Source organism: Gorilla gorilla, chromosome 1 (genome assembly GCF_029281585.2).
Source record: "Gorilla gorilla gorilla isolate KB3781 chromosome 1, NHGRI_mGorGor1-v2.1_pri, whole genome shotgun sequence".
NCBI lineage: Eukaryota > Metazoa > Chordata > Mammalia > Primates > Hominidae > Gorilla > Gorilla gorilla.
Genome location: NC_073224.2, coordinates 17,759,429 through 17,786,653, shown reverse-complemented (window position 1 = coordinate 17,786,653; position 27,225 = coordinate 17,759,429). Strand labels below are relative to the sequence as shown.

The 27,225-nt window shown below is 39.6% G+C and overlaps 1 protein-coding gene across 3 annotated transcripts in view; it reads left to right on the top strand.

Annotated features, from left to right (window-relative positions):
* NUP133 (nucleoporin 133) overlaps positions 1–27,225 on the top strand; it is a 66,436-nt gene that overhangs the window by 762 nt on the left and 38,449 nt on the right. For 2 of the 3 annotated variants that reach the window (XM_019031672.4, XM_063707635.1), the window contains exons 2-12: positions 1,440–1,558; positions 5,464–5,567; positions 6,703–6,810; positions 7,753–7,887; positions 9,262–9,432; positions 11,519–11,674; positions 12,001–12,071; positions 17,474–17,621; positions 19,960–20,107; positions 21,045–21,202; positions 23,376–23,467. In XM_019031672.4, coding sequence (XP_018887217.1) covers positions 1,440–1,558; positions 5,464–5,567; positions 6,703–6,810; positions 7,753–7,887; positions 9,262–9,432; positions 11,519–11,674; positions 12,001–12,071; positions 17,474–17,621; positions 19,960–20,107; positions 21,045–21,202; positions 23,376–23,467 — 1,410 coding nt within the window. Of the gene's footprint in view, positions 1–1,439; positions 1,559–4,311; positions 4,377–5,463; positions 5,568–6,702; positions 6,811–7,752; positions 7,888–9,261; positions 9,433–11,518; positions 11,675–12,000; positions 12,072–17,473; positions 17,622–19,959; positions 20,108–21,044; positions 21,203–23,375; positions 23,468–27,225 lie in introns of those variants that run through there. The other variant, XM_063707636.1, reaches the window with a different exon arrangement.

Genomic DNA, 27,225 nt, shown 5'->3' with positions numbered 1-27,225 from the left:
ATATCTGATGATAGGTAATTAAAGGGTTTCTAGCTACGGAATTTAACTTTCTAGGTAAATTATAAGGAAAAGGCTTTACATAAGTGAGCTAAGAGTACTGTGGTAGTTTAGTTACTAAAACTGATGGTTTGGAGCACCAGTAAAATCATCACACACACACACACCCTTCCCCCCCCACACACACACCTTGTTCATAATTAACCTAAAACTTTAGTGTTTCTGCATAGTTTTCTCTGAATTCATCTATAAAAAATGAGTTTTTCCCTGCAGGAAACACAAAGTATTGTGTCTTGAAATTATGGTTAAAATTTATCTGTAAAATTTTTCAGTACTTTAAAGGAGAAGAGGTTTTGAAAGAATACACCGTATCTTTGACTTTTTTTGGCATATTTTGAAAAGTTCTTTTCAAAGTGCTGATCTTGTCAGTGTTTTCTATTCCTTTTGCGAAAAGTTGGAGAATAAAAGCATACTTTATTTACTGTGTGTTGTTTTATTTAAATCTCTTCTTGTGATCATTTGAAGAAAAACCTTTGTTATCCTCTGTCAGGAAACAAAGCCCTCAGCCCTTCTGTATGTGCATCTTCTCATTTAATTCTCTTGATAAGACATAGAATAACTTTTATTCTGGTGACTTTACAATATTCTAAATGTTAAGAGGGTGAGCAAGAAATAAAGTTTTTACTGTGATATCTGCTGTTGAAGACCATGTAACAGCTGATGCTCGTAACCTGTTCGATTTCTTGCTTGGTTGTACAGATCCGATAGATTTTTTTTTTTTTTTTTTTTTAAGAGACCCCTCTCACTCTCTGTCGCCCAGGCTACGGGCTGGTGCCACAATGCCCGGCTAATTTAAAATTTTTTTTGTAGAGACAAGGTCTTGCCACATTCCCCAGGCTGGTCTTGAACTCCTGGTCTCAAGCAGTCTTCCCGCTTCGGCCTCCCAAAGTGCTGAGGTTATAGACGTGAGCCACTGCTCCTGCCAGGTCTGGTAGACTCTTAAACCCCTAAAGCCAGATGAGCTTAAATCTCATCTAAGCCAATATTTATAAAATGTATTTGACCACAACATATGGTAAAAGCTGATGTTTTATATTCTGTCTTTCAAAAATGTTGAGATCTGCAAAATGACCCGCTGTTTGAAAAAAAAACACTGGTCTAGTTAAGCCTTATTTCACAGCTAAGGAGGCAGAATTATAAGGAGTTTAAGTGAATACAGGCATGCATTTCAATACTAGAGTCTATGGGATTGAAGCCAAGTTTTCCTAAATCCTGTTTTGTTTTTTTTTTACATGAAAAATATTACATTTAATTACATGGTAAATATGAGCTAGTGTTAATTTTTTTCAAAGAACTCCTTATTGTGAAAATATATACATAAAAAATTAGGATAATGGAAAATTTTAAGTTACAAGTAAGGTAATATAGACTCTTTTCTTTAGGGGAACACCAACACGAATGTTCCCACACCACTCCATAACTGAGTCTGTGAACTATGATGTGAAAACGTTTGGATCTTCTCTTCCTGTTAAAGTCATGGAAGCCCTAACATTGGCTGAAGGTAGGTGTCATCTTTCCATTTACCTGTATTAGCAGTTTAAAATGGAGCCTAGATGTGGCATAGAGATTAAATTTATGTTTTCTCTAGTATACCTTTACGTAGATGGTGAGAGATGGGTGGCCTGTCTAGTTTTTTTTTATTTTTATTTTTTTGAGACAGAGTCTCACTCTGTCACCCAGGCTGGAGTGCAGTGGTGTGATCTCAGCTCACTGCAACCACCACCTCCCAGGTTCAAGCGAGTTTCCTGCCTCAGCCTCCCAAGTAGCTGGGATTATAGGTGTGAGCCACCACGCCCAGCTAATTTTTTGTATTTTTAGTAGAGACAGGGTTTCACCATGTTGGCCAGGCTGGTCTTGAACTCCTGACCTCAGGTGATGTGCCCTCCTTGGCCTCCCGAAGTGCTGGGATTACAGGCGTGAGCCACCACATCTGGCCACTTTAGTTTTTTTTTTTTTTTACTGTAATTGAGATGTATAATACATTCGAGAAGGAGAATGAGTTCATTTGAACACAATCAAATTAAGTCTTTAATGGTTTTAGGTACTGTACAGTAGTCCCCCATTATCTTTGGGGGATATCTTCCAGGATCCCCAGTGGAAGCCTGAAACCTTGTATAGTACTAAACCTTATATATACTGTGTTTTTTTAATACATACACACCTATGATAAACTTTAGTTTATAAATTAGGCAAAGTAAAGATGAACAACAGTAATAATAAAGAACAATTATAACAATATACCAGCAGCACTACTCTTGTACTTCGTTTGGGGTCATTAACTAAAATGAGAATATAAGCATTGCATTACTGCGACAGTTCATCTGGTAACTGAGACAGCTACTAAGTGACAAACAGCTGGATAGTCTCAGGGGTGTCCAAACTTTTGGCTTCCCTGGGCCACTTGGAAGAATTGTCTTGGGCCACACATAAAATACACTTACAATAGCTGATGAGCTAAAAATAAATAATAAAAAGGTCTGTGTGTAAATCTCATCATGTTTTAAGAAAGTTTACAAACTTGTGTTGGACCGCATTCAAAGCTGTCCTGGGCCACACGTATCCCTGGGCCGTGGGTTGGACAAGCTTGGGGTATACAGTATGGATATGCTGCACAAAGGGTTGATTCACAACCTTTAGGCGGGACAGTATGAGATTTTATCACTTTACCAGAACAGCATGCAATTTACAACTTAGGAATTGTTCATTTGAATTTTCCATTTAATATTTTCAGACTACGATTGACCACAGGTATTTGAAACTGCAGATAAAAGGGGGAAATACTGTATATGCAAAATTCAGTCCTGTTTACAGAGTTGATCAGGTTTATGAAGTTTCCCGTTAAACCCCAAAACTGGCACCTCATGTTATTGGGTTTAATAATACAGTAAAATCAAGTCCTACCTCCATTTCTGGATCCTACGTAGCATCCCAGAGGCTGTGTGCACAAATTTATGACGTTACCATTGTCGTGGTGTACCTTTAGAAGAGTCTGTTGGTGGAGAATTAGTGTGGAATTTTGACAGATACAATCAACACAAGCTTAGAAAGGCAACTTTAAAGATGAGCAGTTGGATGACACTGGAAGAGCAAAGTTCAGAGCAGCCTTAATATCTGCTGAAGTCATTTTTATTAAGGCTTGAATTCTAGATCTTTGTGATTTTTCTGGAACGGTATTTTTCAAATTGTAGGGGTGACCAAAATTTAGCGGTTCTTGACCAGCATTTAAAAAAAGAAGAAATAGAATGCATCTCATATGTTTAGTAAATTTTGTTTGTTTTACTTAAATTGTATATGGGTGTATCATGATGTAAAATGTATTATGCTGTGAATAACTCTATTTACTGTATAACTGTTAATAACAGTAAAAAAAAAATGCTGAAATTACTCTGTTTTAGAAGAAGGAATATATCTCATCAACTGGAACTTGGCACATCTTGCCTGTAGGTCCTTGGGAGCTTTAGGGATAGTTGTTTTCAGACAACTACTAACCTTTCTATACATTGTTCTGTTTTAAATAAATAAATGTATATATATATTGTATATATGTGTATATTTTTCCCCCTCTAAAAATTTCAGTTTAAATTACATTTAAACCTTTTAATGTACTACTCATATTTTAACAGACTAGATTAAATAACACAGCCCCAAATCTAGAAATTCAGAGAGTCCCTAGAAATTAGGATATATAAAACAAAGAGGTGTGTCAACTTGAAGAACTCTTCCCCACTTAGAAACCTGCAAACTACTGTTAAGTCAGCCCTTAAAGGCACACCAGTCGAGGATCTGGAGTTGTAGTGCTTTCAAGAAAAAGAAAATTACTGAGCAGATAGTTCAGTTGAGCAAAAAGCCTCACTTAGCCTGGGCTTGGTTTGATATTTTTGCTTGTACATTATCTATGCCTTTTACTTCACCCTTCTACCTTTCTGTAAGTAAAGAGCAAAGCTCAACTTAATAAAATTTCCAGGGCTGTTAACACATTTGTGGAGGTTTACCACCAATACTTAAGACATATGCTAATTTAGTTTTGTCACTTAATAGAGAACGTAACTCTTTGTCTCCATATAATAAATAATTTATCATTCCTTTAAGGAGCTCTTATTTGAAAATTATATGCTTTTGGTCCTCCAAAAGCACATTGTTTTCCTTGAAATGTTTTATGTAGTTAATGAGTTTGTTATTTATGTTACTTTATCGATAAAATTATAAATGTTGCTAAATATTTCTTTTTTGTTTGTTTGTTTTGAGACAGAGTCTTGCTCTGTTGCCCAGGCTGGAGTGCAGTGGCGCGATCTCGGCTCAATGCAACCTCTGCCTCCCAGGTTCAAGTAATTCTCCTGCCTCAGCCTCCCGAGTAGCTAGGATTACAGGTGCACGCCACCATGCCCTCATGCCCGGCTAATTTTTTTTTCTATTTTTGGTAGAGATGGGGTTTCATCATGTTGGCCAGGCTGGTCTCGAACTCCTGACCTCATGATCCACCCACCTCGGCCTCCCAAAGTGCTGGGATTACAGGCGTGAGCCAGCCTGCCTGGCCTCTTTTTTGTTGTTTCTGCTTACTTATTTTTTGATATGGAGTCTTGCTCTCGTGACCAGGTGGGAGTGATGTGATCATGGTTTACTGCAGCTTCAATCTCCTGGGCTCAAGTGGTTCTCCTGTGCCTCAGTCACCCTAGTAGCTGGGAAGTGCACTGCCAAGCCTGGTTTTTTTTTTTTGTTTTTTTTTTAAGAGAGAGGGTCTCACTATGTTGCCCAGGCTGGCCTCAAGCAGTCCTCCCAGGGTGGCCTCCCAAAATATTGGGATTTATAAGCATGAGCCACCGTGCCTGGCCTAAATATGTCTTATAGGAAATAAGCTATCTGGTCTGTTTGTAACAAAAAATTAAGGAATATTCAATGTCCCAAATACACTTTTTGCCTTTAGATATATTTCTTTTTTCTTTCTTTTTTTTTGAGATGGAGTCTGGCTCTGTTGCCCAGGCTGGAGTGCAGTGGCACGATCTGGGCTCACTGGAACCTCCACCTCCCAGGTTCAAGCAATTCTCCTGCCTCAGCCTCCCAAGTAGCTGGGACTACAGGCACGTGCCACCACACCCAGCTAATTTTTTGTAGTTTTAGTAGAGATGGAGTTTCACCATGTTAGCCAGGATCGTCTCGATCTCCTGACCTCGTGATCCTCCCACCTCGGCCTCCCAAAGTGCTGGGATTACAGGCATTAGATATATTTCTAAAGTTGGTTATCAGAGTTAATAGATCTATTGTTTTTGGTGTTGATGATTTTGGAATATTCAAAAGTATTTGTTGTGAGGTAGTCGTTTCTGAGTGTGCCAATTACTTTTTTTTGGTAAAGCGTGTGGTAATAAAGATTTATACTATAAGATTAATCGCCCACCTCATTTTTTCCTTTAGTCGATGACCAGCTGACCATTAACATAGATGAAGGTGGATGGGCTTGTCTGGTGTGCAAAGAGAAGCTCATTATTTGGAAGATTGCTCTGTCACCTATTACTAAGGTAATGGCTCTTTAGAGAGCTGGAACGAGATAGAGGAGAGGAATGCCAATTGACTTTTCATTTTTACCCTCATTTTTTTACAGTTGGAGGATAGTCAATATGAAACTACTTAGGCATTAAGAGTTTGCATTTTCATAGTGATGCGAAATAATGAGCATGCATACACATTTGTGTATTGGGAAAAAAGTTTCCCCCTTTTGAAGATCTGTGTTGTTTACGTTTAATAAAATTAGAGTCATTGAAATTTCCAATGAATATAATGCTAATCCATCTGCCTAATGAAGTATCAGACTAAATGCTATCCACATAAGCAAATGAACTTTGAGTTTGCATATTTCTGAGAAGATAGAACTATGTTTTGTTGAACCTACTGAATGATGCTTAATAAAATAAGAAAATATGATACCAGTTGCTAGTTAAACTTTTCACTTGTCCACTTCCAACAGTGGGTTATCATTTGCATGTCTAGTAACTTATCCTCAGCAACCTTTTTCTGTTTGTTACAGCTTAGATACGCTACTCTCTTCTACCAGTCATTACTTCCTTGGCCATGTTCCGTTGGAACTCAGGGCTCCTGCTTACCTCAACTCTTCGCTTCTGCTGAACTCTGTGTTACTGCTGCCTAGAAAAGGGTGTATGTGGTTAGGAGTAATAGGTGAGGGAGAATTCCTGGGGGACATACTGAGTTAGCTGAGGGATCCTGATATTTGGCTGAGAGTCTAAGAAATTGTTTCCTAGGTAACTTGGTATAATTACTCTTTGGTCATGCTAATTTTAAATGTCAGATGAACAAATCAAGAGTAGATTGGGAAGGTTCCATAGGAAGCCAAGCACTCATCTTAACCTTACTTAGCCTTCTCTTAACTGGACTTTTCTAGCCCGGGAAGGGGTGAGGATAGTTGTTCTTCAGAGTTTGGTCTAGCTTTAAGTTTTCATGATTCAATATCTCTTAAGATACTTTGTTTTAAAGTTACTGAAAGCCTGATTAAAAGGAGATGTGAGAAGAAAGAATATTTGTAGAATGGTGTTTCCAGCAGTGAGTCAGAATCTAAAATATGCAGAGAAGGGAAATCAGATGCATCTTCAAAATACTGGATTTGATGGGAAAGATTTTCTGTTTGGGTTTGTTCTACAGTTATCGGTTTGCAAAGAACTTCAGCTGCCACCTAGTGATTTCCACTGGAGTGCCGACTTAGTGGCTCTTTCTTACTCTGCTCCCTCAGGTGAAGCACATTCTACTCAGGTAGGTGACTTAAAAGCTTATTTAAATAAACTTTTTACAACAAGGACATCCTGAAGTTAGAGGAATCATCCTCTTTGATTTTGAGACATAACTATAAACCTATAGAAATCAAGACATTGTGGTATTGGCAAAGAGAGCTACACACATAGGTCAGTGTAAGAGAATAGAGAACACAGTTATAGATCCACGTAAAGGCACCCATTTGATCTTTGATGAAGGTGCAAAAGCAATTCAGAAAGGATGGTTTTTGATGATGATTTTTCTCTGTATCAATGCATAGTGTAGGAACCTTTGTAATTTTAAAATTACAAATGACCAATTTGTATTGTATTGTATTGAATTTTCCCTTAAACCTCATACCTTGTTACAAAGATTAATTTGAAATGGGTCATAGATCTAAATGTAAAACAGTAAAACTTTTAGAAGAAGACAGAAGAAAATCATCATGACCTGAGATTAGACAGAGTTCTTGGAAATCACCAAAAGCATGATCCATAAAAGAAAAGTTTGATAAAATTAATAATAAAATTAAAGTAAAATAAAAATTTAAAGCGTTGCTTTGCCAAAGACAAGAAAATGAAGAGACAAGTTACAGAGTGAGAAGACATTTGCAAATCATGTATCCAGCAAAGGACTTGTATCCAGAATATTTTTTAAAATTCTAAACTTGATAAGAAAACAATGCAGTTTAAAAATAGGGGCTAGGACTTGAACAGACACTTAGTGAGGATATAAGGATGGCAAATAAGCACATGAAGAGATAGATGTTCAGCATCATTAGCCATTAGAAAAATGCAAACCGAAACACTGGTGAGTTCTTATTTCTGATTTTTCTTGATCAAATAGTAAATTGTCCTGTTTCTTTATATCAGTGCCATCAGACTGCTTGTTTTTGGGTTCCTCTTTTATTGTGATTGCTGATTGTTGTGATCTTGTTTTGAGGCTGTTGCTGTCATGGTTGCCACCAGAGAAGGATCTATCCGCTATTGGCCAAGCCTTGCTGGTGAAGATACCTACACAGAGACTTTTGTAGATTCGGGAGGTGATAAGACTTACAGTTTCCTAACAGCAGTGCAGGTATACCACGGATATTCCTTTATATTTATTGGAAAGCTGTGATTTGGCTTGGAAATAAATTTTTGTTTTTATTTTTAAATAGAGGTGGGATCTCCTTATGTTGCCCAGGCAATTCTCAAACTCCTGGGCTCAAGCAATAACTCCTGCTTTGGCTTCCCAAAGTACTGGGATTACAAGCATGAGCCACTGCACACCAGCCGTGGAAATGAGATTTGATGACTAAAAATGTGGGGTTTTAAAGAGACTATAGAGGCCAGGGAGGGATCAAAAAGAGACAAGGAAGAGAAGAATGTAAGGATCTATGATTTGAACAGTTAGACAAGGGAGGCTCTTCTCACAGGACTCCAAAATATCAATTTCAGATAGTAGCTTGTGATACGAATTTCTTTTAGAAACATTTTATAAGAGTGGCTTAAAAACTGTCAGACACTATAAAGAATGGCTTGCATTATCTTCTTTGTAGGTTCACAAAGAAACAAAATCTGGCTGAGCATGGTGGCTCATGCCTGCAATCTCACCACTTTGAATGGCTGAAGCGGAAGGATTGCCTGAGGCCAGGAGTTCAAGACTAGTCTGCACCACAAAACAAAACTTTGTCTCTACAAAAAAATTTAAAAATTATCTGGGCATAGTGATGTGTGCCTGTAGTCCCAGCTGCTCAGGAGGCTGAGGCAAGAGGATCTCTTAAGCCCAGGAGATTGAGGCTGCAGTGAACTGTGATCTCACCACTGCACTTCAGCCTGGGTGACAGAGCGAGACCCTATCTCTAAAAAACATAGCAAACAAAAAATATAAATAAATAAAATCTGATAACCTAATTTGTTGAATCTGAAATATGATGAACTTGTAGTTTAAAAATCATAATTTAAAAAATATGCAATTTTTTTCTGCTACAAAAGTTTTTTTTTTTTTTTTTCTTTTTTCGAGACACAGTTTTACTCTGTCCACCCAGACTGGAGTGCAGTGGCGCAATCTCAGCTCACTGCAACCTCTGCCTCCTGGGTTCAAGCAATTCTTGTGCCTCTGCCTCCCAAGTGGCTGGGATTACAGGTGTGCACCGCCACGCCCAGCTAATTTTTGTATTTTTAATAGAGACGGGGTTTCACCCCGCCTTGGGCTCCCAAAGTGCTGGATTACGGGTGTGAGCCACCATGCCTGGCCAGTTTTTTTCTTATGAGAGTTTTTCTATGTAGGATTAATAATATTAACTGAATGGATTCTGAAATATATTACTTTAATAAAATAACAACGTTCTATTTTGTATTCTTTTAGATTTATTTCAATTACGATGATTTTTCTCTGTATCAAAGAATTTTTCATTTTATCTTAGCATTCGATGCTAAACTGAACTAACCTCATAATATTTTTTCACAGGGAGGAAGTTTTATTTTGTCTTCGTCAGGAAGCCAACTAATTCGGTTGATACCTGAGAGCTCAGGAAAGATTCATCACCATATCCTGCCTCAGGGGCAAGGCATGCTTTCAGGAATTGGTCGAAAAGTTTCTTCTCTTTTTGGAATTTTATCTCCTAGTAGTGATCTCACAGTAAGTTTATAAAATAACTATTTTACAAGCTTATTTCTTAGTTAAATCAATAAGTTGAAAGTATCCTCTGAAGTTAGTATTCCTCCATATGGACAGTAGCTTATGCGAAATAAAACCTTTGGTCTTTTTAGTGAACTATTTTTATTATGATGAAATGAGATCATACTAACCTTCTCCCGTAAATTGTAACACTAAAATCTTTAAATCAGATTATCTCACAAGTACATTTTTTGAACTAAAACTATTATGTAAAATATAAAATGTGTTTCTTAAAGATTAATTTGACTTTTTATATTTAACCAGAAGCGTGTCTCTACTCTCATGCCTCCAGCTGTCTGTGTGGATGACTGAAATCTAGATCTGTTGGCTGGACTTCTCTGCCCCATACTCTAGCACAGTGAAGGGAAGATGATTTGAACTAATATTTATGGACCATCTACTCGCTGCTTGGTGCTCTATAGTTGTTATATTCATATTGTGTAATCATTGTGACAACCTGTAAGGTAGCATGCTTTCCCTCCAGTTTACAGATGAGGAAGCACCCTCAGCAAGGCTGAAGGTGTGTAACTGCTGAGTGGCAGAGCTGGGAATCATACCCAGGCCTGTCTGAATTTAAAGAACATGCTCTTTTTACTGTGCTGTTTCCCTCTTGTTTCAGATAATTATCACCTGCTTCCTTGAATGTTCTTTAAACCTAAACTTAACATGTTTAAAAACAAATTTATTGTATTCTTTCATCTCTCCTATTGGCTACTCACTTAACCCTATAAAACTCATTTCTCTTTTGACCTGTTTTTGTTAAGAGCACCGTCCCTTTTTTCAGTGACCCAGGTATAAAACCTTGTTATTTTTTGTGTCTCCCTCTCCTTCTATAGCAAACTAGTTATTTACCAGGTGCTGTAGATTTAACTTCTATCCAATCTCATTTCCATCCCCATCTTTCTGCTTTTGATGTTATGCCCTAACCTATACTCTTGATAAATTTCACCTAAGCTCCTGGTACCTGCTCAGTTTACTTACTGTTGGCCTTTCTGCCCTATCAGTGATGAGTTTTAACACAAAACAGTCATGTATATCCAGCTTTAAAAAGCCGAATATCTATACTTCATGATTAAGTATATACTGAAAAGGCAAAATAACACTCCTCTTCATGACTAACTACATACATTCTGCCAAACGCATTCAAACACAATTCTGTGTTCAGAAGCTATTGATAATATCTCCCTTGCTTGCTACACTTACAAATTCACATTCAACACTCTCTGCTATATGTCCCTGATTTTTCATTATTTTTTATTTTTATTTATTTTTAAAAATAGAGACAGGGTCTCAGCATTTTGCCCAGGCTGGTCTCAAGCTCCTGAGCTCAAATGAGCCTCCCTCCTTGGTATCCCAAAGTGTTGGAATTACAAGCACGAGCCACCATGCCTGGCCTCATTATTTTTCAAAAAATCCTTATTTTTTCTTCTTTTCTACTTATCATCTACATTCCTATGTAACAGGATGACTTCTTGTTCTCCAAAGACGCTGTAACTTTCCCACCTTTCAGCTCTGCTCCTCTTGGGCCTTCCACCTGTATCCTCCTTCCTATAGATCCAACCTTGCCCTCAAGCTCTATTTCAGGATCACTCCTTTCTGGGTTTTTTTGCTTGTTTGTTTTGGAGATGGAATCTCACTCTGTCGCCAGGCTAGAGTGCAGTGGTGCGATCTCGGCTCACTGCAGCCTCCACCTCCTGGGTTCAAGTGATTCTCCTGCCTCAGTCTCCTGAGTAGCTGGGACTACAGGTGTGTGCCACCACACCTGGCTACTTTTTTGTATTTTAGTGGAGATGGAGTTTCACCATGTTGCCCAGGGTGGTCTTGAACTCCTGAGCTCAGGCAATCCACCTGTCTCGGCCTCCCAAACTGCTAGGATTGCAGGGGTAAGACACCACACCCGGCCCGGGATCACTACTTTCTTTAAATCCCAAATGAAGAATTCTGCTAGGATTACTAATCACATATGTGAAATTTGACTTTTAAAACAATAGTTCCTTAACATTAGAAGTTAATCTGTGAATTTGACTTCCTTTTCTTTTCTGAATAGCTTTCAAGTGTTCTTTGGGATAGAGAGAGATCAAGCTTTTATAGCCTGACGAGTTCAAACATCAGTAAATGGGAATTAGATGATTCTTCAGAAAAACATGCATACAGTTGGGATATAAATAGAGCCCTGAAGGAAAACATTACCGATGCTATTTGGGTAAGAAACAATAATATTCATCTCTGTAATTCATGTTTATGGTTGTATGATAATGCTGGTTCCCTTAATTGTTTTATTTATTTCAACACATTTCAGTGTAATAAACAACATAGTGTATGGTTATCAGATTAAGTGGAAATGGGGTAGTCAATCTCCAGAAATATTGGAATGCATTGGTTTACTTGCTTAGCGATTTTTTTTTTAATGTATACATTATTCAGCAACTGAGTTATGGGTGAAGCACTTCACTAGCTACTAGGGATATAAAGGTGAAAATAAATCATTCCTGCACTTGAGAAGCTTACATTATTGATATTTTCATGTAGGGATCTGAAAGTAACTATGAAGCTATTAAAGAAGGAGTCAACATTCGATATTTGGACTTGAAGCAAAACTGGTAAGCAATTAATTTGTTGTAAAGAACATAGAGAAGAATTTGGAAAAAATAAGTTGATGTTTATAATAAAATGATGAGCAATCTCACTGTCTGCTCTTTCTTTGGAGACAGGGTCTCATTCTATCACCCAGGCTGGAATACAGTGGCACCATGATAGCTCACTGCAGCCATGACCTCCTGGGCTGAAGTGATCCTTCTGCCTCAGCCTTCCAAGTAGCTGGTACTGCAAGCGTGCGCCACCACACCTGGCTGATTTTTAAAATTTTTTTGTAGAGATAGGGTCTTACCATGTTGCCCAGGTTGGTCTTGAACTCCTGGGCTCAAGCAACCCTCCTGCCTCAGCATCCCAAAGTATTGCGATTACGGGTGTGAGCCACTGTGCCCAGCCGGTTCTTTTAGTGCGGATCTTCTCATGCTATCTATTAAGCCTTACTGAATGGTCTTGCTCTTGTTTATCGAGTGATGTTAGTTCATTTGGGAAATTGAGGCATTTTTCAGCCTTAAATAGTATAGTCTTACCTTGGTGTCTCATTCGTTAGAGACAAAGCTTTTCTGCTCTTACAGCTAGAGCTTCTCTTCTTCACTGCCAAGAGATGCCTGAGACCCTGTCATTGCCCACTGCTGTGGCTGCCCCATGCTGTGATCTTTCTCTCGTTGGAGGTATCAGGCACATGTTTCCCATCCTCTTTCTGTTGCTCAGGGAGCTTTAGGCCTATGTTTGTGGCTATGCCGACTTAAGGATGGGATAAGGCTTTGTCTTGGTAGTACAAATTAGAACTTAATCATAGTTCATACTCAGAGTAAATTTCCTCTTAGAAACAGTGCTCTCTCTGAGTGGTGCATAGGATCCTAGTTTAGTCTGATAAAGCTAATTATCCCATGTTACTATTTAACTTTAATGCTCAAGGTCACATGGAACTTAAAAACCATTTGTAACATTGCTCATGGTGAATCCAAATATATAACTAGTAATCCTTCAGACGACAACTTCTCAGAAGTTAAAGACTATTTTTTATGAGTTTTAGAGTAATTTTTACTGTTCTTGTTACATGTTTTGGGTTAGTAGAACAAATTCTATGTGTTCCTTGGAGGGATATTGTAGTTGTACCACTTTGTGTAATTTTTCTCTCTCGGGCTGTTTAGACTATTATTAGTAGGCCCCTTAACAGTCTCTGAAAACCTTATAAAAGCTATCAAAGAGGTGAAAGTAATAGTACTTGTTTAATTTCTGTAAGCGTTTTAATTAAATACAGTTTACCTGTTTTTTTGTCTTTACCAGACTTTTGGAAATGTAGGAGTACTGCTAGGACAGCCCACTATGGGCATATAATACAGACATTTTTCTTTTTTCTTTTTATTTTTTTTTGAGACTGAGTCTTACTCTGTCACCCAGGCTTGAGTACAATGGCATGGTCTTGGCTCACTGCAGCCTTTGCCTCCCGGTTCAAGCGATTCTCCCACCTCAGCCTCCCAAGTAGCTGGGACTACAAGTGGGTGCCACCACTCCCGGCTAGTTTTTGTATTTTTAGTAGAGACAGGTTTTCACTATGTTGGCCAGGCTGGTCTTGAACTCCTGACCTCATGATCTGCCCACCTCAGCCTCCCAAAGTAGTGGGATTACAGGTGTCAGCCACCGCGCCTGGCCATGCAGACATTTTTCACATAGTTTTCTGAATTGGAGGCATGAGGTTGAGAATGAGAAGCATGCTTAGGAATTGCTATGCAGGGTCCACCCAGGGCTCCTCTGCCCCAGTGTTGTCGTGCTGACCAGCAGGGTCCCTGTGAGGTGCAGCCCTTATCCTCCTAGACCTTCCTCTCCACCTTTACTGAAAATTATCCAGTTAGTACATGTTCTTGAGGCCTCATGATCAGAACTGTACAGAGAATTTCTCATACGGGTCCGTTTATTTATTTTAAGAATAGTGTCTGTCGTCTTTATAGTCATTCACACCTACTGATTTGTTGTCCATTTGGGCAGAGCTACAATCTGGGCTTATAATTTCAGTGAGTAGCTGGGCTGGGTGGCTCACGCATATAATCCCAGCACTTTGGGAAGCCAAGACAGGAGGATTGCTTGAAGCTAGCAGTTCAAGATCACCTGGGCAACAAAACGAGACCCTATCTCCACGCAAATAAAAATAAAAAATTAGCTGGGCATGATGGTGTGTACCATAGTCCCAGCTATTCAGAAGGCTGAGGCGAGAGGATCACTTGAGCCCAGGAGATTGGGGCTGTAGTGAGCTATGATCCCACCACTGCGCTCTACCCTGGGCAACAGAGAAAGACCTTCTTTCTAAGACAAATAAAACAAAAATAAATAAATTATTTTTCTAGATGATTACTAATACAAAGTTTAGATATCTTCATTTTAGATATAAAGTTTGGAATTTTTTTTAACCTTAACTTCATTACTTTGGATATACTCACATAAAAACTTAACTGGTAAAGCAGGAGGATCACTTGAGGCCAAGAATTCTAGGCCAGCCTGGCATTGTAGAGAGAGAGACACTGCCAACATGTTACAAGTTTGGGCCAATATTCTTTTTTTTAAAGTTGATTTTTTTTTTTTAATTTTTATTTCAATGGTTTTTGGGGTACAGGTGGTTTTTGGTTACATGGGTAAGTTCTTTAGTGGTGATTTCTGAAATTTTAGTGCACATGTCACCTGAGCAGTGTACACTGTACCCAATATGTAGTCTTTTATACCTTACCCTTCCCACCCTTCCCCTTCAGGTCCCCAAAGTCCATTATCATTCTTATGTCTTTGTGTCCTCATAGCTTAGCTCCCACTTATAGGTGAGAACATATGATATTTGGTTTTCCATTCCTGAGTTACTTCACTTAGAATAATGTGGACCAATATTCTTGAATTCCTTTCAAGAGTCCAAGCAGAAGTGATAAAGTTTGGGGAGCTGGGGGAAGAGAACCGTGAAGAAGGAAAATGAGAGCCGTGCTAGGATTCCTTGCTTGGAAGTGTCATGTCATTTAGTTACTTGCTTGGTTTCTTATTTTTAGTTGTCAGTAGAGGGTGCTTTGCCACCTTTTAATATTTTTGAGACTTGAATGAAAGTTGCTAGTAATAGGACCGGGCGCAGTGGCTCGCGCCTGTAATCCCAGCACTTTGGGAGGCTGAGGTGGGCAGATCACCTGAGGTCAGGACTTTGAGACCAGCCTGACCAACATGGAGAAACCCCGTCTCTACTAAAAATACAAAAATTAGCCAGGTGTGGTGGCGCATGCCTGTAATCCCAGCCACTCGGGAGGCTGAGGCAGGAGAATTGCTTGAACCCAGGAGGTGGAGGTTGCAGTGAGCCGAGATCACGCCCCGGCACTGCAGCCTGGGCAACAAGAGCGAAACTCCGCCTCAAAAAAAAAAAAAAAATGTTGCTAGTAATAGTATTAGATGTTTTAGAAGAGCTAAAATAGGAACCATTTAATTTATTGGGAGCAACAAGTTTGCTAGACTTAAGGGACAAATAAGCTTTAAGATGCAAAATGGTCTGTTTTTACATATATAGCAGTTTGAAATTTCTATAACCAGTGGCTAAAAAGCATTTTAAATATATATGTATATTTTTAAACGTTAGAGACAGGGTTGCCCTGTTTGGTCTTGAACTACTGGGCTCAAGCGATCCTCCTGCTTCAGCCTCTCCCAAAGTGCTTGGATTAAACACATAAGCCACTATGCCTGGCCTAAAATTATTTTTATTTTTTTTTTGAGTTAGAGTCTCACACTGTTGCCCAGGCTGGAGTGCAGTGGTATGATCTTGGCTCACTGCAATCTCTGCATCCCAGGTTCAAGTGATTCTCATGCCTCAGCCTCCCGAGTAGCTGAGATTACAGGGACACGCCACCATGCTGGGATAACTTTTGTATTTTAGTAGAGATGAGATTTTGCCATGTTGGCCAGGCTGGTCTCGAATTCCTGGCCTCAAGTGATATGCCCACCTCGGCCTCCCAAAGTGCTGGGGTTACAGGTGTGAACCACCACACCTGGCCTTTTAAATTTATTTTAGAGATATATGGTCTCACAGTGTTGCCTAGGCTGGTCTTGAACTCTTGGGCTCAAATGATCCTCCTATCTCAGCCTCCCAAAGTGTTGGGATTACAGGTGTGAGCCATCGTGCCTGGAGGTAAAATTTTTTAAAAAATATTTTTCCTCTGGACAGAAGCAAGTAAGCTTTAAATAACTGAGTACATCAGGGATTGGCAAACCTTTTCTGTAAAGGGCCAAAAGTAACTGTTTTAGGCTTTGGCGGCCATGTAGTCTTTACTGCAACTACTCTATTTCACCAATGGTATCATGAAACATCCCTAGAAAATACATAAATAAATGCGTATGGTTGCCTTCCAACAAAACTTCATTTATGAAAACTGGTTTGAGATCAGTTTCACTGGAGGGCTGTACTTTGCCAATCCCTGGATCAGATGGTTGTTTTGATCTTTTTTTGAAGTCAGATTTATTGAGCTATAATTTATATAGAGTAAAACTTACCCTCTTTAGTTTATAATTCCACAAGTTGTTTTTTTTTTCTTTTTTTTTTGAGATGGGGTGTCACTCTATCGCCCAGGCTGGAGTGCAGTGGTGCGATCTCAGCTCACTGCAACCTCCATCTCCTGGGTTCAAGAGTTCTTCTGCCTCAGCCTCCCAAGTAGCTGGGACAACAGGCATGTGCCACCATGCCTGGCTAATTTTTATAGAGATGGTTTTGCCACGTTGACCAGGCTGGTCTTGAACTCCTGATCTGAGGTTATCTGCCCACCTTGGCCTCCCAAAGTGCTGGGATTACAGATGTGAGCCACCGCACCTGGCCCTAATTCTACAAATTTTGACAGATACACAGTTTAGTCATTTAACCGTAACAATCAATACAGAACAGTTTTATAACCCCCCAGATTCCCTTGTGCTTTCTGTAATCGACCCCTCCATCCTCTAGCCCCTGGAGACCACTGATGTGGTTTTTGTCCCTATAGTTTTGCCTTTTGCTTAATGCCATAGAAGTGGAATATACAATGTAAAGCCTTTTGAGTCTGGTTTCTGTCACTTAGCATAATACATTTCAAATTCATTCAGTAAGTTTTTTTTTTTTTTTTTTTTTTTTTTTAACTACTGAATAGTGTTCTTTTGTATGGATATACCACAGTTTATCTATTCAGCACTTGGAAGACATTGGGTTGTTTTCAGTTTTAGGCAATTATGAATAAAGCCACTACAGTCATTTGTACACAGGTTTTTGTGTGAACACAGTTATTGGTTTTTTGTTTTTGTTTTTAAATTTTCTCTTGGATAGGTATCCACGAATGGGATTGCTAGGTTATATGGAAGCATATGTTTAATTTTATAGGAAACTCCTAAGTAGTATTTTTAGAGAGGCTTTACATCTTCCTTTTTTATTGATTAGTGATGGGCTGGTGATTTTGGCAGCAGCATGGCACTCAGCAGACAATCCATGTCTCATCTATTACTCTCTGATAACAGTAGAAGATAATGGTTGCCAAATGTCAGATGCAGTTACTGTAGAAGTCACTCAATATAATCCGCCTTTTCAGGTAAGATTTATATTGGTTAAATTACAAAGCAATAATATGTTGAGTATTTTTCTAACCATTTCAGGGTCTTATGTATTTATTGACAGAGTTTTGCTCTGTCACCCAGGCTGGAGTGCAGTGGCTTGATCTCAGCTCACTGCAACCTCTGTCTCCCCTTCCAGGTTCAAGTGGTTCTCCTGCCTCAGCCTCCCGAGTAGCTGGGACTGTAGGCACGTGCCACCATGCCCAGCTAATTTTTGTATTTTTAGCAGAGACGGGGTTTCACCGTGTTGGCCAGGCTGGTCTCGAACTCCTGACCTCAAGTGATTCCCCCAGCTTGGCCTCCCAAAGTATTGGGATTACAGGTGTGAGCCACCACGTGTGGCCCCATTTCAGGGTCAAATTTCTTGACAGATTTCATCTGCAGGGCTTGGAAATATTTTAAAATAGCTTGTTTCTAGACATTGTTGCATTTTCTTTGCCATCTCAGGCTTGTTCTTTTGCTTAGTTTTGGCTAAAGAAAAATGAGAATGGAAGCAACTAGCAGAAAGCAGTTTGTTTCTTCTGCTCTAGATCTTTGGAGGGATTGTCATGTCTGTATTTAGGTAGAAAGAAGGTATTGATTAATTCCAGGGTGGAAGTAAGGAAGAAACCAAGCTGGGCATGATGAGTACATGCCTCTAGTCCCAGCTACTCAAAAGGCCGAGGCAGGAAGATCACTTGAGCCCAGGAGTTTGAGGCTGTTGTGTGCCATGTTCACACCTGTGAATAACCACTGCATTCCAGCTTAGGCAACATAATGAGACCCCATCCTAAAAAAAGAAAAAAAGGAAGGAAGAAAACTGGTAGGTATTAGGGTTTGGTTTAGAGCCTTGTATACTATAGAAAAATCCCCCTTTTTACCCAAAGGAAGATTATATTTGTATTCAGCAGTGTTATATAGTCATCATAGTTCTTGTAAACGACTGGAAGACAGGCTTTCTAATTTTAAGTTCATTAATAGCAATTAAACATGTTTAATAACTGGTATTCATGAGGAAGAACCTGAACATCTATAAATTCATTTTATTTACTCTTACATAGTATCTAATTCTGTTAAATCCTTGTTTGTTTATTTTTTGAAGAGATAAAGTCTTGCTATGTTGCTTGGACTGGAGTGCAGTGATATTCACAGGTCCATCAGAGTGCACGGTAGCCTCCAACTCCTGGGCTCAAGCAGTCCTCTCAGGTAGCTGGGATTACAGGTGTGCACCACCGTTCCTGGCTTAAATTCTTACTTTTTTTTTTTTAATCCTTACTCTTAACATGACTTGTTTAATTGAATCCTGTAAGAAAATCTTTTGATTTGTTCTTTTATGTCAGACAGAAATAAACTTTATCAAGTGTTCTGATTATGCAGTGTGGAAAACATGCTCAGTGTTAGAAAAAATTTCAGCCAGGGCGGAAGACTATAAAGAGAATGTGAGGATTAAAAAACAATTCTAGGACCTCGCATTTAATGTTTCTGTAAAATTATTTCTTTAATAACAGCTTATCATTTTTAGCATATTCTAATTTAATGAGATTTATTTTTATTTCTCCCTCTGATTTTATATGTAAACAAATCAACTAAGTTTTCTTGCCATTAATATCTTGGCAGTAAGGTAAGAACAAAAATGTTTGTTTATCAGGGATCATTTATAAAAAATTGCCAATTCTTAATATAATGAATTTTAGTGTTTTCATTTTCTCCTTTGAATTTATCATAGGCTTCTAGTTATAGTCATCATCATGGAAATGTTTTCAAAATTTGTTAATTTTGGAAATTAACAAATTAGGCCAGGTGCGGTGGCTCACACCTGTAATCCCAGCACTTTGGGAGGCTGAGGTGGGTGGATCACCTGAGGTCAGGAGTTCAAGACCAGCCTGGCCAACATGGTGAAACCCCATCTTTACTAAAAATACAAAAAAATTAGCCAGGGGTGGTAGCATGCACCTGTAATCCCAGCTACTTAGGAGGCTGAGGCAGGAGAATTGTTTGAGCCTGGGAAGCAGAGGTTGCAGTGAGCCAAGATTGCACCACTACACTCCAGCCTGGGCAACAGAGTGGGACTCTGTCTCAAAAAAAAAAAAAAAAAAAAAAAAATTAAAAAAAATAAGCAAATTATAAGCAAGTCAACAAAATATATGTCTAATTGATGTTTATAAACTTACTCTGTCATGTTTTGTTAATCATCTCATGGGTAGTGTTCAGATTTTTACAAAGAGAATTGGTGAATTATTTTTATGAAATAATGTACAAAAATGAATTTAAAAAACCATACAAACAAATATTTTTGTTTTACTTCTTGTTAAATGTAATCTTAAATTTAACTTTCAGTCTGAAGACCTGATTTTGTGTCGGTTGACGGTCCCAAACTTTTCAAACCAGACTGCCTGTCTGTATAACGAGAGTGCTGTCTATGTGTGCTCCACAGGAACTGGGAAATTTTCTCTTCCCCAGGAGAAAATTGTCTTTAATGCACAAGGTACAGTAGCAGTTTTAGAAAGCATGATTGGTGAGCTCATTAGTCATTCTGAGTGCTTTTTTTCTCTTTCCCTGAGTGTCACTTCAAGCATGCTGCTTTCAAATGTTTCTGAGACATTTCATACCACAACTACAGCAGCTGAAGCCACAACCCTACTAAGAAACCAAAAGGGTACTAGAATTTCCAAACTATTATATTTACAGGCAAAGATAGTAACATTTGTTCCAGGAGAAGATGCCAAGAAGCAAAAAACTATTGCCAAGAGAAGTAATTGCTTATTCCTAGTTAGTAAAAGTGACTTATTCTGAGTTGATGCTTTAACTTTTCCACACCCCTAGATAAGAAGAGCCTCAGGTGCTGGACTTATGCAGGGGGGCTGGTCAGGATTGAAGAGAAACCAAGCAGATACTTAGCTGAAGGGGCTGGGCAGAGGACAGAGTGCAGGTAGGCAACAGCATGGAACCCAGGTTTTCTAGTCCCAGCACAAGAACCTTGACAGAGGGTGGTGGGTAGGATGTTACTAAGGTGCCAGGTAGGCTTAGACTTTTTTTTTTTTTTTTTTCCAGTCCCCATTGACTGATGTGGTAAGTTAAAGTCAGAATTAAGAGAACTCCACAGGATTGAAAAAGCTCTTCTTCTGAGTTTGGCAGAAGCAATAATTTTCTTTTTTGGCTTACTAGACTGACTGCTGTCTGGCAAGGCTAGTTTTTATTGTCCTTAAAGCTGAAAGACACAGAGCCTGCTTCTTCAGATAGCAACCGGTTCTTAGCATTTCATTCTGGGATGTAAAGGATGAGTTCGAAGTAGGAATAATGTTGTAAAGGAAAAAATGTGCTTAATATATCATCAAGATGATTTTCTGCTTAGGGTGGTAGCTTTTACATAGCATTTTGTTGTTATTGTTAGATGTATTTGACTCTGTTTTTCTTTCTTTTAGGAGATAGTGTTTTAGGTGCTGGTGCCTGTGGTGGTGTTCCTATCATTTTTTCTAGAAACAGTGGACTGGTGTCTATTACTTCTAGGGAAAATGTGTCTGTATTGGCAGAAGACCTGGAAGAGTCCTTAGCATCTTCAGTTGCTGGACCAAACAATGAGGTAATGTGATTCGATAAGAATTTGAAGTTTTTATGTTATTTATTTTTTAGAGATAGTGTCTCACGCTGTCACCCAGGCTAGAGTGCAGTGGCACAGTCATAGTTCATTGCAGCCTCAAACTCCTGGCCTCAAGCAATCCTCTGCCTCAGACTTCCCAGTAGGTGCCTGGCTAATTTTTTGTTTTTCGGTTTGATTTGGTTTTTGAGACAGAGTCTCACTCTGTTGCCCAGGCTAGAGTGCAGTGGCATAATCATAGCTCACTGCAGCCTCACCTCAACCTCCCGGGATCAAGCAGTCCTCCCCTCTTAACTTCCTAAATAGCTGGGACTACAGACATGCGCCATCTCACCTGGCTAATTTTTTATTTTTTGTAGAGACAGGATCTCCTTATGTTGCCTAGGCTGGTCTCAAACTCCTGGGCTCAAGAATCCTCCCGCCTCGGCCTCCCAAAGTGCTGGGATTACTGGCGTGGAGCCACCATGCCCAGCCTAATTTTTAGTTTTGTCAGATTATTTTATACAAATGGTCTCAAAACTGAGACAGTTTTCAAAGACGTAATGATGCAGACATTAGTTCTTTTTATCTTCCTCATCCCCTCTGTCCTCTTTGCCTGGAGCAACTACATTTAAGCCTTTTAGTGATTTATTCTGGTATTTTTCTCCATATATCTAAGTAATGTACATATATTCCTGTCTCCTGATTCGTCTGTTGATTTTCTACTACAGAAAATGAGGTATTGGGTTACCTTACACTCCTTCCTCTGCCTTTATCATTCTAACATAAATTTTTTTTGTAATGACAATGTGAATATTGTTTATGGTTTGCTGAGCCAAATACTGATTACATGTCCTTTATTATACAACTTTGTGTGACTCTTGGAGTGTATAATGACCTCGTTTTGTATTTTCTCACTTTCCTTTCATATGTGACTTAATCTTTTTACACACTCCAGGAGTTCTGTAGAGTGCCCCTCAATGTAGTTTTTCCCAAAGTCAGGTCTCCAGAAACCTTCCATCTGCACAGCTGTCATCCCAGAACTTCCCTTTTCCATTGTCCTCAAATCCTGAGGACCTGTCCTCTGCACCATGCATAGGTGGCCTCATCTCCTGTCAGCGGGGCCATTTCCCATTCCTTCTGCTTTCTATCTTCCTTTGTTGTAGTTAGTATCACAGATATTTCCAAGGAGCTTGTATTTCTGTTTCTTTTTATTCTGGGATGATTTTTTGAGAGGAATAGCCAGGTAAAAATTACCAATGTTATTCTGTTGTCTTGAAACCTGAAATATCCTATCCATAAGATTTTTATCATTCTTTTACAGAAGACTAAAAATAATTAATACTGTTTGGGGTAATTTCCATTTGAATAGTGTATGAAATATATAGACTACCTCTGTAATTCAAATTAAAGTGATTAAGTGTAGTTTTAAAGGAAAGAAACAATTTTTAACTTTTTTTTCTTTTCACAAAAGGGATTAATACCTTGTATTTTGTATTTTGTAATTAATACAATTACAAAAAAGGATTAATATCTATTTTGTAATTGTATGGTTATTATAATACTGTTATACATTCTGAAGCAATTTTATAGTATTCCATTTCTTTAAAATTTTTCTAAACCTTTGTTTAAATTTGTAATCAACCATTATGCTTAGGTAGTACACACTGTGATGAGTAGTGTAAGAGCAAACCTATAAAAAGATTCTGTTAATTATGATGAAATCTCCAAATTATTTTACTTACAACATAATCCCTGAATTACCTGTACCTTTTCTGTATGACTTTGGTTGATCATTTGGTGCTATTTATAGTGTTTCAATAAGTATATGAATGATTGGTATGGACCAAGCTTGTCCAACCCACAACCCATGGGCTGCATGCGGCCCAGGATGGCTTTGAATGCAGCCCAACACAAATTCGTAAACTTGCTTGAAACATAAATTTTTTTTTTTTAACTCATCAGCTATCATTAATGTTAGTGTATTTTATGTGTGGGCCAAGACGATTCTTCTAGTGTGGCCCAAGGAAGCCAAGATTGGACACCCCTGGTACAGACAATATGGCAAACAGCTCGTGTGTATGCGGAGTTGCTATCATAGGATGGGTGCAGTTTTTAGTCCAATAATTAAGAATATTCAGATGCCTTTACCTCTAAACTATACTTTGTTATTTTGCAGAGTATGATTTTTGAGACCACTACAAAGAATGAAACTATAGCCCAGGAAGATAAAATCAAGTTGCTGAAAGCTGCCTTTCTGCAATACTGCAGGTATAACATGTTTTTTAAATTATGGATTATTTTGTGTGTGAGGATATGTTTTACTGACATGTGCTACTTATTGACTGGTGGGAGCAAGTTGGAGGAATGATGCTATCAAGAGGAGAATGTTTTTTTGAGCTTTAGCACTTTAGTAAACTGTTCTGAACTTAGTAGCCGTGGGAGGGTTCCAGCTAGCTAGGCTAGGGAAAAAAACATGGGCTCTAACATACTCTCTCCACTTCATGAAAAACAATGTACCATTAAAAATGGTGATCATGAAGACATCTTGCAAGGGTCTTTTATGTATAACGTTAAGGTGCAAATAAGTTGCTTACAAAGTTTTTTTTTTTTTTTTTTTTTGAGACACTCTGTCGCCCAGGCTAGAGTGCAGTGGCGCGATCTTGGCTCACTGCAAACTCCGCCTCCCAGGTTCAAGCGATTCTCCTGCCTCAGCCTCCCAAGTAGCTGGGACTGCAGGCGTATACCACTACACCTAGCTAATTTTTTTATTTTTAGTGGAGATAGAGTTTCACCATGTTGGCCAGGCTAGTCTCAAACTCCTGATTTTAGGCTGACTCCTAAAGTGCTGGGATTACAGGCGTGAGCCACCACTTCCAGCCACATGCAAAGTTTTATTGGTAATATTAAAGAATTATGGCCTGGTGTGGTGGCTAACACCTGTAATTCCAGCACTTTGGGAGGCTGAGGCAGAAGGATCTCTTGAGCCCGGAAGTTCGAGACCAGTCTGGACAACATAGACCTCATCTCTACAAAGAAAAATTTTAAAAATAATTAGCCGGGCATGGTGATGCACGCCTCTCGTCCCAGCTACTCAGAGGCTGAGTTGGGAGGATCATATGAGCCCGGGAGGCCAAGTCTACTGTGAGCCATAATCACACCACTGCATTCTAGCCTGAGTGACAGATCAAGACCCTGTCTCAAAAAAAGCAAAAGAATTAGACCTGGCCTATTAGTTGAGTTTTGCTTTATGCAAAATCACCACAAACCTTAGTGACTCGTTTAACATAGCTGACAATTCTGCAGTTTGACTGTTGGGGCTGGACTCGGGGCAGTTTTACTGTTCGGAGTAGGCTCACTCATTTTGGTCTGCAGCTGGGCTGGCTGCTCTTTACCGTACTCGCATTTCTGGGCCATTGGCTGGCCAGCTTGCTCTCTACTTCCTATGATGTCTCCTCAACTAGCAGGCTGCCCTGGGCTTATTCATGTATCGCAGGGTTCTAGAGTGGCAAGAGAACAAGTGTCAGTGCACACTCTTTAAGTCTTTGCTTGGATGGCGTTTGCTAGTGTCCTGTTGGCCAGAGCAAGTCCAGCTGTAGTGAGAGCGTGCCTAAGCAGATGCACGTATGGGGTGGGGAGTGATTGTCCTCACTTGGTCACACTTGCTGCTCTAATACTCTTCTGGGTTTAAGGCAAATGCAGATTTCAGTTTATCTTAGACATGTATTCTGCTCATGTATTCTGGTACTTTCCTTAAAAGGTATGGCAAATTCACATTTGAATAAATACTCAGGAAAATGGTGATCCAGCCCCCCTGCTCTGCCCCTTGTTAGCTGTGGGAAACTTTGGACAGATGCTGAACATTTCTGCCATTCTGTTTCTGTTTCTTCCTTTTCGAAGTATTGAGTGGGGTGGGAGTTAGCATGGCTAAAGGATCATTAGTTTATCGTCAGATCTTTGTTTTGAAGGAATATGCTGAGTGTACTACCTTCATTTCCCCGAGTTCTGAGCCCATGGTTCCATAATCCCACTCATACTGGTGTCTGATGCATAGCGGCTCACTCACAGAGACAACAGATTCCAAAGTGCTTTTACAGTTCTAACATTCTGTACCTCGTGATCTACTGAGCTTAGTTTGTCACCAGAAGGGGGCACCATTAGGCAAGTTTTTTGTTTCCGTTTAAAATTATATTCTTTTAATCTTGTTCTTTTACATGGTTCAATCTTCAGAAATCTCAGTTGAAGTGCTGTGTTTTTATGTTTCACAAGTTTATCCTGTAATTAAAATTCTGTCAGATTTGTGGCATCTCAAAATGTAAATGATAATGCAGCAAGTCACCAGTCATTAGATTTGTTTCCTGTGGCTGCCATAACAAATCACCACAAGCCGGGAGCTTCAAACAACGCAAGTGTCTTCTCTCACAGTTCTGGAGGCCAGAAGTCTGAGAGCGAGGCATGAGCAGGGCCCTCCCTCTGAAGGCTCTGGGAAAGGATCTGTCTTCACCTCTCTCAGCTCCGGGTGGCTGCTAGCAATCCTTGGCTTGTAGATGTGTCACTCCAGTTTCTGCCTCCATTGTCACGTAGCTGTCCTCACATTCACATGGCCTTTTTTTTTTTTTTTTTTTTTTGAGACAGAGTCTCACTCTGTCATCCAGGCCAGAGTGCAGTTGTGTGATCTCGGCTCACTGCAACCTCTGCCTCCCTGGTTCAAGCAATTCTTCTGCCTCAGCCTCCCAAGCAGCAGGTGCACACTGCCATGCCCAGCTAATTTTTTGAATTTTTAGTAGAGACGAGGTTTCACCATGTTGGCCAGGCTGGGCTCAAACTCCTGGACTCAGGATCCGCCCACCACAGCCTCCCAGAGTGCTGGGATTACAGGCGTGAGCCACCGTGCCCAGCCCACGTGGCCTTCTTATAAGGACATCAGTCATTGGATTTAGACTCATCATAATTTAACAAATTGTATCTGCAAAAACCTTATTTCCAAATAAGGTTGCATTTTGAGGCACTGGGTAGATATGAATTTGTGGGAGACACTATTCAACCTGGTGTAGTCATCTTAAGATGTTTTACAGGGGAAAATTATTAGGCACAAGAAGGGGGACCCCTGATCTAAGTCCTGAGCAAGCAGTACCCTCAGGAACAGTGTCATGGGCCCTGTAGCACAGCTGTGCTGAACTCATCCTGCCCAGCATGGGTGAAGTACTATGGACTTAATAAGGGATGATTTCTGGGGGAGTGTCAGCTAGCTCTCTTAAAGATGTAGACTCCTTACAAACAGAATTGTGGTGCCTTTAAAGCAGGATTTCTCAACCCCGTTAACATTGACATTTGAGGCCAGGTGTGGTGGTTCACACCTGTAATCCCAGTACTTTGGAGGCCGAGGCAGGCAGATCATTTGAGGTCAGGACTTCGAGACCAGCCTGACCAACATGGTGAAACCTTGTCTCTACTTAAAAAAAAAAAAAAAAAAAAAAAAATTAGCCAGGTGTCGTGGCACATGCCTGTAATCTCAGCTACTCAGGAGACTGAGGCAGGAGAATCGCTTGAACCCAGGTGGCGGAGGTTGCAGTGAGCCGAGATCCCGCCACTGCACTCCAGCGGTGCATTGTAAGCTGTTTAACAGCGTCACCAGCCACTTCCTGCTAGATGCCATTAGCACCGTTTCCCCCAACTTGTGATGCCCAAAGTTATCGTCAGACATTGCCAGATGGCCCCTGGGGTCACAATTGGTAGGTAACACTTTTAAGTGTGACTGTTTAATTTTTTGCTAAGGTAATATTACTGTTTTTATAGCATCATTTCTTTGAAATTGATTTTTATGTTATTTTGGTTTTCATTTTATTTAGCCCCAAAAACACTAAATCTTTTGTTCATGAGAGTTTTGGGGAACTTTTTCTGTAATTTTTTATTAAATCTTGCCATAGTCACCTTTGTATTTTCATAACCTGTAGCGTGACTGGGTCACCAGCTTCACCCTGGCCTTTCACGCTTTCAAGAGTTTTTCTGCGTTTCTTCAGTCAGCTGTG